At 38.0% G+C, this 12,109-nt stretch overlaps 1 protein-coding gene across 1 annotated transcript in view; it reads left to right on the forward strand.

Annotated features, from left to right (window-relative positions):
* The first annotated feature begins 3,032 nt into the window (after window positions 1–3,032).
* The window catches only part of LOC114242936 (membrane-bound alkaline phosphatase), a 44,167-nt gene continuing 35,090 nt past the window's right edge, over window positions 3,033–12,109 (forward strand). The window contains exon 1 of the mRNA XM_089729244.1: window positions 3,033–3,158. Coding sequence (XP_089585370.1) covers window positions 3,104–3,158 — 55 coding nt within the window. The 5' untranslated portion in view covers window positions 3,033–3,103. The remainder of the gene's footprint in view (window positions 3,159–12,109) is intronic.

The following is a 12,109-nucleotide window of genomic DNA, read 5'->3' on the forward strand; positions in this document are numbered from 1 at the left end:
ATGTCCTGGTTTACTACACTAGTGCCATGTAACTCTAGCACAGATCCATTATTGCGATCGAAGTTTCACTTGAGATTTGCACTTGCCTTAATTTCTTGCAATAGCTTTTTACGTGTTGTATTTCCGCTAGTAAATGCCATGTGATGAAGTCGACAGTCAAACTGGGCAACATGAGCCAGAACGTAAGATGTGACGATTTCTTCGTGGCTCAGATCTTCCATCGAGGTAACAGAGACGTTATTACACGACTTATGTATGCTGTATTCACGCTCTTGTGGCGTACCACTACTAGTATTCTGATCTGCATCATGTTTTTTTTGCTGTACTTCGAACATGTTCAAACACGTCACGCCAGTGAGAGTAGAGTCCTGATCTCACTTCTGATGTCGGCACACGTCAGGGATGGCTGAGCGGTAGGTTCCGTCATCACTCGTATTTGGTTGAACTCAGTTTATAAAAAGTCAATAAAACCTTTTGAATAATAATTATTGAAACTCAACACACACAACTTTCACAATGACAGGATAAACCGACAGTTTCGTTGCACATACCGACAGACCGACTGGCCGACTGACCGACTGACCGACTGAGACGGACGGAATTACTGTCTGACACGGAATGCCACGACTCTGTCCACGTACCGCCATTTTATACTGTGGTGTTACGGAGTCTACCCTTCATTTTGTGATATTTATCAAAACAACATTTCATCATTTAAAATAATAATCAAAACCACCGTCTTAATATTACTAAAAGTCGTTATCCACGAAAATTAAAAGTCGTTATCCACGACATATATATATATATATATTTTTATTTATTGCTTAGATGAGTGGACGAGCTCACAGCCCACCTGGTGTTAAGTGGTTACTGGAGCCCATAGACATCTACAACGTAAATGCGCCACCCACCTTGAGATATAAGTTCTAAGGTCTCAATTATAATTACAACGGCTGCCCCACCCTTCAAACCGAAGCGCATTACCGCTTCACGGCAGAAATAGGCACCACCGCCCGGTGCGGCCGTGCGGACTCACAAGAGGTCCAACCACCAGTGAGAATTAGAGTGATTATGTTTACGACTCATCGAATTCGACTTTATCAAACATAGAATAAGCGGTTGACACATTTTATCAATTTATTTAACATAAAACTTTAACTAGCATAAATTTATCTAATTAAAAGTGAATGATAAAAGTGTGTATGGATATGTCGTCAAAAATAGAACGTAAACGCATTAAATCCGACCGCTACACATTGTAACGAATCTTCTTATATAAATTTAATATTTGCGTTAAAAGGCAACCGAAAGCCATTAATGCCTCATCATTAATACTGTCGTCCGCCTTGAGACATGAGGTCGAAATTTCTTTAGATACCTCTACATGGTAGTATGTAGTAGTGGCAGTGGTGGTATTGAATCAAGTGGTTCATTAATGCCACGGCATCTATATTCGAGTCCCAATCTTGGCATGTCTTTATTAATACACTATATGTATGTTCGAAATAAATAGAGATAGAAAAAGGTTACGATAAAAAGAAAAACATCGAATAAAAACTGTACTGTACATCGAACAAAACCAGCACATCTCTATAACGATGAGAAACTAATGAGATAAAAAAAAAAAAATAGCGAATTGATAACAATATTTTGCGTCAGCGAAACATTTTTCGTGCGATGCAGACCCACGGGGACCGGGCGTGGTGTAGAATACAGGCTGATCCAAAATTTAAATAAAAAACCATAAATACCTATGGATGTTCTGGTTTTTTTTTTGACACCGCTGTATAGGACTGCTCGTCTCGAGATGGGCTTATCTCAAAATGTTTCACGTTATTCGGACTGATTTCCAACAAGTCGTTTGCTAAAACAAATATAAAAAACATACGCCTTAAAAATATATCCAATATCACTTGGTATGCTCTTATTGATTGTGTGACGAAGCATCCAAAATGGGTTCAAGCATTTCAATGTATTGATTGAATGTAGAAAACCCTATACCCGAACCTTGAAAACGTTGCTATGCGTTTTTGGGCAGTCCTATGATTCCTCAATTAATCCATCTATTCCCCAATGACTCGGATTTGGTCCGCCTACCAGCTTTATATATATACCAGCTGATCCCATGATATCAGCGCCTGCCTGAGCAACCTGTCGGTCGACCAGTTGCCGTACGTGATTTGTGAGTCCTTTTGTCGATGCCAGTTTGGAGAGGCTGGTTGCAGTGTTCCCTGTGGTCACCCCTGCTACCTCACCCAGTTCTGTCCCGGTTGGGGCTTGGACGATCAGGCAATAGGCAAGCGCTTAGTACATCACTTTAACAGTCCTACATACATCACATGTTTGATTTAGTGCGACAATCTCGCTCGAGAACTATGTGGACCGTGTGTGTCCGAAATGTGGACCGCCACGACGACATGAACCTAGAGTCTATCACTAAGTATCTACAGTCGGCATCAGTGAGCAATTTCGAAAAAGCAGCACGACACGAAAACCTCTTCATCGTGGCTGCCGGTGACTACCTTCTCGATCCCGCGGACCGAATGGTAAACAGTCGACGTCGCCCAAAACACGTCATTTCGGATCCCTCCGATCCACTAACGGTGCTTTTAGGTACCCCAAGCACCGGTCATCGTTCTCGTCGAGCCCGTCGCTTGCGACGAAGGGCTCGGCGAGAAAATTAACCCACAGACAGCGGGCTTCACTGAGTTTCTTGCCGGATCTTCTCAGTGGGTCGCGTTTCAGTTCCGGTGGTGGATCCGGATTCTGTGAAGCACTGCTCTTGCTAGGGTTAGTATTACCAACGTGGTCAGGTTTGAGCCCCGCGAGCTCACCTACTTGTTAAGGTTACGCTGAAATTGTCTTTCAAGACCATCAGCTTAGGTAGGAAGAAAAATCGCTCGAGATACGCGCACCGACCCAAACGAAATCGCTACACGATTACATACGAATCGTTAAGAATTTGTTACCATTATTTTCTTAAATAAAACACCCTGTCTCTAAAGGTCTAATTAGCTATAAATCGTGTGGGTTCGTCTCTGTCGTCTGCAGTCGCGTGTATACGATTTCGGTGCGCCGTCAGCGCCCGGCCATACCCGCGATCATGTGGCCGACTGTACTTATTGCCTTACAGATCGTTACACACGTCATTTGCCATGGTAAGTCATCACAAAACGACCTAGTCTTCAATACAATAATTCGTTTTTCAGTAAAAACGATATATCGTAATGAGATTCAATTAAAATTACTTTTACCGTTTAGTTTTGTGTTGTTTACTGTCGTCATTGTCAGGGACGAGTAAGGTGTTGATTTAAAAAAAAACCCAAGATTAAAAATCGTAAAAGTAGGTCCCGAAATCCTAAGAAAAGTCTACTTATTCAAAGGCACCTTGAAAACAGCGAACAATATCAGACACTTAGAATATTTTAAACATTAAACATAAAAAAACGTGAGATTAAATCGTAAAGCGAAGGAAATATTGTGATCCGTTACAAGAAAAATATTTTTAGGAACAAACAGTAGAGCATGGTAAACGATCATTTTAAATATGATATCTGTGAGTTAAGTCTTTGTCACATTAGAATTTATAAATTTCATAAAATTGGCGGATCAGTACGTGAAAAAGATTTCTTATTAAATTATATATTACTAGCGACCCGCCCTCGTTTCGCTTCGGAAACATTAAAACACACATGAAACCAAAAAAAATAATTATAAAAACATTAAAAAATGTAGCCTATGTTCATCAGGGACAATGTCGGCTTCTAATGGAAAAATATTTTTTCAAATCGTCCAGTAGTTTCGGAGCCTATTCGAAACAAACAAACAAACAAATATTTCCTCTTTATAATATTAGTATAGACGTAGTCTAAAAACTAAGGTAATAAACGCTTAAATAACAAACTAACAATTAATTTCGTCTGCTCTTTGATACTGGTCATGATAATAGAACGAAGAGAATAAAATTATTATATTGTCATCGATTATTTTATTGTTATCGACTTTAACATGTCAACATTATTATTGTCATCATTGGCCCACAGATGTCCACTGCTGGACATAGACCTCCCCCAAGCCTCGCCACATAGATCGGTCCTGCGCTGCTTGCATCCAGCGGATCCCCGCAAACCTCAATTTGAAGTTTGCAGAATTTGAAAATTAACTACTGTAATCTATACTAATATTATAAACAGGAAATATTTGTTTGTTTGTTTGTATTGAATAGGCTCCGAAACTAATGAACCGATTTGAAAAATTCTTTCACTGCTGGAAGCTACACTATTCCCGAGTGACAAAGACTATAATCTTTGTTGAAAAAAATTAGGAATCCTTACTAAAACTTCAAAATGTAACCCAAGGTGTAAAAAAATTGGCTAAAATATTCTTTACTTTTCGGATATTTAGCTCCTTTAGAATGGAATTGTTAGTTCTTACAAAAAATTGCGAATGTTATCCTAAATAGTTCATCCAACTCGCTTCCGTATCGAACCGAATCGTTCAAATGACGTCTCACTTCATTATTTGAATTCGTTTGAGGAAAACGTTCAATCGATTTGAGAGAACCGTGATGAATAGTACCTACCATAGGAAAATTCGAATCACTTCCGCCTGTCGTAGCGCTTACAGTACGACCTTTGGTTGGGGATTTCTTGGAGGTTTTCCTTTGAGATTTTATTCTTGACAAGCGTGCTCTGCGTGCTCACACACACTAATACACAGTATAGCTCATCAAGTAAACTGTTTTGTCATATTAAATCAAGTTAATAAATAACTGGGATAAAGTGCGTGTGAATGACCCTTCGCTTGCGACAAAGGGCTCGACGAGCAAATTAACCCACAGACACAGCCCACTGAGTTTCTCGCCGGATCTACTCAGTGTGTCGCGTTTCTGATCCGGTAGTAGATTCTGCGAAGCACTGCTCTTGCTATGGCCAGTGTTAGCAACACCCCGGTTTGAGCCCCGTGAGCTCACCTACATGTTAGGACAAAGCTGAAATAGCCTATAAAAGTTATCAGCATCGGTAGGGAAACAACTGCATATGTAGATAATAATCACTCAGATAAAGAGCAAACAAACCTGTTCATACTAGAATCAAATATTCACGGAGCGAGTAAACGCGAACCTGTGCGATTTCCACCGAAGAAACAGCACGTTGTGATCTCTATGGACCCCAGTAACCGTCTATCTAAGCAAGAAAGATCCGATATATTGTTTTAATTGATTATTTAATGGGACTAGCTCTAGTAATAATGTAATGCTAATACCACATGCTCACTTCAATCTTACACTAGCGCGAGTGAAATGATTGTATCAATAACATGATTCTGCTATTTTACTCTTAGGAAATGACGGATAGGTTTTAGATTTATAGGGGGCTATTCCAGCTATGCCCGGACGGGTAGGTCAGCTCAGTAGGCTCGAACCTGAGAGAATTTGCTAACATTAGGCATAAAAAGAGCAATGCTTCGCAGAATCTATCGACACTATAAAAATAAAACCAAAACAGATTTCGGAAGTAATTACCTTGGTTTTACTTATTCGAACAATTCAAAATCACAATGCCTCCGACCTGCGCAAGGCAGCTGGCAGTAACTGGATGCGTAGAACCGAAGATCGGGTTCAGTGGCGAGCTTTGGGGGAGGCCTATGCCCAGCAGTGGACTGCCGCAGGCTGATGATGATGATGATGAAAATTAGTATCACAATAATACAAGATTTTAACAAAATCTAAAAAGAAAAGAAAACAGTCCTGGAGTTCCAGGAGTTCCAGGAGCTACCCAATTATGGGTATTATACATTTTTCAGGTTTAATTCAGCAAGTCACGATTGCAGAAGAATTTTTTTCCAACAATAATTGAAAAAAAATTAGAAAAAAATCTATCATCGCGACTATCATTTGACAACATATTAAGGATATTTCTACATGATAAAGTTAACGCTTTTTCCACTAAATAAAGATATGAATCTGATACTGAGTTAATAAAAGATATGAATCTAAAATTTTAGTATGCAGGAAAATAAATGCATGACCTATAAAATGTAATGAGATGCCGGATCACTACGAGGTGAACCGGCCATCTTGATTCTTTGACCTCCAAAGAGAAACTCGCTTATATTTGGTAAAACTTACAACTTTTTCAATAATTTTTTATTGACAACTTGCTGAGTCCCGCGATGTTACGGGTTCCCCGCGATGCTATCCGCGGTTATTGTCGTTTCGCGGGTGACACCGCGGAGCGAAGCTAGTCTAAAAAAAGCAACCTAAGTTACTCCTTATATCACCAGCTATCTAACAGTGAAAGTTCCGTCATAATCGGTTCAGCCGTTCCAGAGATTAGCCGGAACAAACAGACAGACAGACAGACATACAAAATAAAAAAATATATGTTATTTTGTTATATATAGGTGCTGTGTATACATACTTACGCATTTAGTAAAAAGTGGTTATTTTATTATTACAAACAGACACTCCAATTTTATTTATTTGTATAGATTATAATACTTATCTTGTTCGTAATGTCATGAACTATCTACAGCAACTATCAGAATACCTCGCTAATGATGCCAGTTTTGATTCATCAGGAGAATTGCATGCGGCTCGCTTGGTATTAAATGGCTTATTGTCCAGGAACAATATTACAATACTTTTCCTCCATCTCAACTGTGACGTTTATAGGTTTAGGTTAAGTAAATAATTAAAGACCAATCACAGACAATTATCTAATAGACACGGCTTATGCTTGGCTTCCCTGTTCTAAAGGAACTCTCGTAAATAATAATCTATATATTAATACATACGTGAAGCAAAAACTTTGTACCCCTTTTTACGAAAATTGCGCAGGCGAGGGAGAGTATGAAATTTTCCACACTTATAAAAAATATAGAGAAGAAGTGCACAATGCTAATATTTTTTTAAAGTAATGCATAAAAGATACATTAAATCAATAAAGCAAACATTACACACACTACATACCATGTATTTGACGCACACACGCATGAATAATATTTATTGTCAAACTTTTGTTCTTGACGTCTGTGATAAAATTGAGAATAGATTAAATATTGTTTGTCTATGTTAATATTTTTTATAGTGTAGTCTTGGCGAAATTTGTGATTATAGAAGTATAAAATACAATCATAATAGTGTACAAGCTTACAATTCCAATTAATTATAGTCGAATTTCGACTACTGCGGGACCTCTAGTAACAATAAATCTTTCTTTATTCCATACAAAAATAATGAACACTTAATTACAATATTTGCTAAATTACAAACGATTTGAACACACAATAATGGATTAAAAGTCAGTATCTTATATTAATTTATTATTGATTATTATTTACATTATTTCTCTACGGACCCCCTTCGGGTAAAAGCCTCCTCTATGGTGCCATCACTTCTTTCTATCCTTGGCGATGTTCAGTCAATCTTTACCAGCCATTGTTACAATTTCGTCTACTCACCAGACGTAGGGGCAGCGTCTAGCTCTCATTTTTTTGTTTTTTTTTTTCCTTCCTATTCTAGTAACCTTGAGGGGTTATTCTAGATTCGCCGAATTTGTAAGTGAGCTCACGAGGCTTAAACCTAATTACGTTTCTAACACGAACCCTAGCAAGAGCTGTGCTTCGCAGAATCTACCACCGGATCGGAAATGCGACCCACTGAGAAGATCCGGCAGAAACTCAGTGGGTTGTGTTTGAGGGTTAATTTACTCGCCGAGCCCTTCGTCGCAAGCGACGGGTTCGACAAGAACGATGACCAGTGCTTGGAGTACCTAAAAGCACCGTTAGTGGATCGGGAAGATCCGAAATGATGTGTTTTAGGCGTCGTCGATAGCTTTCCAGCTAGCCTGCTAGCTCTCTTTCCTCTTGGATCTTGCATATATAGGTATATGGGAACAGATTGAGACATTGAGGAGTGCACGTTTGGGATGGTATGGACATGTGATGAGACGGAATGAAAATGAAGTTGTTAAGAGAATGTTAACTATGAATGTGGAAGGATTTAGAGGAAGAGGTAGACCTAAGAAGAAATGGATGGATTGTGTGAAAGACGATATGGGTAGGAGGGGAGTGAGCGAAGAAATGGTATATGATAGAAGAGTATGGAAGGAGAAAACATGTTGCGCCGACCCCAGGTGACTGGGAGAAGGGCAGGATAATGATGATGATGGGAACAGATTGACACGAATCTGAACACTAAAAGAGAATTTTAGACATCTTGAATTTTGGAGTTGATGTGTTGCTGAACGCTATTGGGATTCACACTGCTAACACTACAACCGTATTTACACTTGACTGACTTCAATAATGCTGACGAGAAAAAAACACGCCATTAAGTAACAAATTTTCATTAAAAGCGCCATGGCAAGGTCGTCGGTAGCGCGGCGATATTTTAGCGACCTAAAAACTACAGGTGAACAACTTCGTTTAAGGCCCTTTCAATGTTCCGATTTTCGTCATTAAGGGTCATATTTATTACTCATAGCTACTATATTATGTTCGTTCGACATTATTTCAGAAATCACAGACTTAATACCAGAAGTATCTTACAAAACTTGCTTTTAAATTAAATTCTTGTGTTGCGTGTTTCGTTAGTTATTTTCCTTATTTTTTATTGCAACGTCTAGACTAAGATTATGAGGATCATAATCTATATGCATATATCTATATATATGTAAAAATGAATTGCTGTTCGTTAGTCTCGCTAAAACTCGAGAGCGGCTGGACCGGTTTGGCCTTCTTTTTTTCTTGGTCTTGAATTATTTGTAAAAGTCCAGAGAAGGTTTAAAAGGTAGATAAATATGAAAATGCTCGGAATTAAATGAAAATAACCATTTCGTTTTTCCTTTGATGTGTCCCCCGTCGGACGGCTTCCTTTTGTTTGTTTTAAGTTTATTTTATTCAAAAGTTTAGGTCTTTTATTTATCGATTGAGGCCCTACAAAATCTGCCGGGTCAGTTAGTATTAATATAAATTAGATAAAGTTCTTGATAGACTTTAGATGGTCTTTTATAAATTGACTAGCGACCCGCCCTCGCTTCGCTTCGGAAACATTAAAACACACATGAAACCAAAAAAAATAATAAAAAAAATAATAAAAAAAGTAGCCTATGTTCATCAGGGACAATGTCGGCTTCTAATGGAAAAAGAATTTTTCAAATCGGTCCAGTAGTTTCGGAGCCTATTCGAAACAAACAAACAAACAAATCTTTCCTCTTTATAATATTAGTATAGATATGTACATAAGACTTCACAATTTGAGGATCGTCGTCCCGACTGGATTCAAGTGTAGCTGTCCCAACTTTCAAAGAATAACTAGGTTGGACTCTTGTAGAACTCGCGCAGACTCGCTATGTTACAAATTTTTTTATTGCTTAGTTTTGTGGACGAGCTCACGGCCCATCTGGTGTTAAGCGTTTACCGGAGCCCATAGACACCTACAACTTACACGCCGCCACCCACGAGATATGGGTTCTTGTGTCTCACTTTTTACAGTACAACGGCTGCCCCGCCCTTCAAGCCGAAACGCATTACTGCTTGACGGCAGAAATAGGCAGGGTGGGGGTCTTGCGTTGTCGTGAAGCAGCAGTGGCCTAGAGCGATTGATCAATCTCGATTGTTTAGCAGCTAGTTCTTCCTTCATGGTTTGCATTTGCTGTTGCTGACAATAGATATCCGTCGTAATCGTTTGGGCAGATTTCAGAAAGCGGTAGTGGACGACACCAGCGCTAGTCCACCAAACATTCACGCTTTGGGATGAGCGCTTCCGATCATCTCACAGTATCCACTTTTCATCACAAGTAATGAATCGATTTAAAATCGGTTGAGCAAAGTAACACACCGTGCGGACTCACGGGACGTCCTACCACCAGTGTAGTCCACCAAAATCGATTGGCGGCCGACTTCACTCCGTACAATTCTGTCACGCGCTATTTCCGCTCGTAAAGTGTACTTTCGCACCGGAAAAAACATACTTCCTTGTTCTTAATGTTTTTTTGTTTGTTATAAGAATTGTTTATTCGAGAACTAAAGGTATTATCGGGGTATTGACGATTGTGAGAGCCCTTGAGGCGGTGACCTTAAGCATTTTGCAACGCAGTTTTCACAGCACCGCCACTCGTTCGATTTATTATGTGGCACGTTGAGTTGTTACTCAGCGAATATAAATGACAATGGTACGAAATTATATGGTTTTTATTAATAACTAGCTGACCCGGCAGACTTGGTATGCCTCAATTGACAAATAAAAGACCTAAACTTTTGTATAAAATTAGCTTTTGCCCGCGACTTCGTTCGCGTGGAATAGCTACTTCGGCATAACCCTAAATTATACCCGCGACTTGATTTACGTAGAAAGTGAACATATTTTTTAATTATGATAGAATGTTAAGGGACCAAAATCATGCTTTTTAACCGACTTCAAAATTCAATCAATTCTACCAATTCAATCAATTCTATCAATTCGACCACAATTTTTTCTCGAGAATGAACCGATTCTGATAATTCATACATTATTTTAGCGAAACTTTAACCGTTTCCGCAGCGCATGCAGCGGAATCTATCAAAACTTCTTTCTTCTTCCATGAATAGTTCAAGATCAAAATTAACCAAATCGGTCCAGCCGTTCTCGAGTTTTAGCGAGACTAACGAACAGCCATTCATTTTTATATATATATAGATAGATATAGATGTGCATGTTCGGTTGCACGCTGTTGCTGAACTTCTTATCGCATTGATCTAACTTTTATGTTGCATTTGTTCAGATCTTTTTTTTTTTTAATCTTGTGTTAATGTACAACTATTAATTATTTCTTCTTTTGTATTGAGGTTTCTTCCTTTATATTATGCGGAGTCGACGCAGCATATTCTCTCATCATGCTGCACAGGAATTTGGTATGAATTTTAGTTCCGACTGCCTGTCTTACGATATAATTATTACTATTATATATCCATACTTCCATATCAATGTTATAAATGTGAAATTGTGTTTGTTTGTTCTTATTCGCACAGAAATGAAGAAACACCTATTTTTTATTTAACACTAGCTGACCCGGCAGACTTCGTAGTGCCTCAATCGATAAATAAAAGACACATCAAGGGGACACATCAAAGGAAAAACAAAATTGTTTGTTTTTATATAATTCCGAGCTTTTTTATATTTTCTCACCTTTTAAGCCTTCCCTGGACTTCCACGAATAATTCAAGACCAAAATTAGCCAAATCGGTCCGGCCGTTCTCGAGTTTTAGCGAGACTAACGAACAGCAATTAATTTATATATATATATAGATTAATAGTATTTTGTAATGATTTAAAAGATTATCATGAAAAAAATCACATTCGCACGGAAAACTACGCTGACACTTTTCGTTGTTGCCCATGCGGGTGAAACCGCGGATAAGACCAAGTATTATATATTAATGTGAATATAGTAACCATTTAGCATTAAAACTTTAAATCGTAAATTTGGTAGTCCGTCTCTGATCTTTACGCATTCGTTTTGGGACCTAGATATTCCAAGCAAACAAGCTTTCTAATTTTATGGATAGTATACCTAACTCTTATTTCAATGCAACAGAGAATTCGACCGATGACCATTTAATTTTATCAAGTTATTTATAAAATTACTGATCAAACCAACATAATTACAATTTACCTGGAAAATTAATTGTGTTTTTATTATTTACTCGCATTTATTTAAACTAATATTATAAAGAGGAAAGATTTGTTTGTTTGTATTCAATAGGCTCCGAAACTACTGAACCAATTTGAAAAATGCATTCATTGTTTGGAAGCTACACTATTCCCGAGTGATGTAGGCTATAATCTTTTTTGAAAAAAAATTAGGGATCCTTACTAAATTTCCAATAATGTAATCCAAGGTGTAAAAATTACCTAAAATATTCTTTACATCGCGTGCCCTGTGAAAACTATTACTATTACTCATAGAATAAAATAATGTACTACGACTTTGTAGAACACATTATTATTAACCAAAAACGTTGCAACAGCATATGTCTAACTATTATAGTTATGCCACAATAAGTGTTATTTTATTAAAAAAAATAAAACGACGTCAATTATCGTTGAAATTTTTGTTAAAGATCC

This window comes from Bombyx mandarina, chromosome 08 (assembly GCF_030267445.1).
Source record: "Bombyx mandarina strain Sakado chromosome 08, ASM3026744v2".
NCBI classification, from domain to species: domain Eukaryota; kingdom Metazoa; phylum Arthropoda; class Insecta; order Lepidoptera; family Bombycidae; genus Bombyx; species Bombyx mandarina.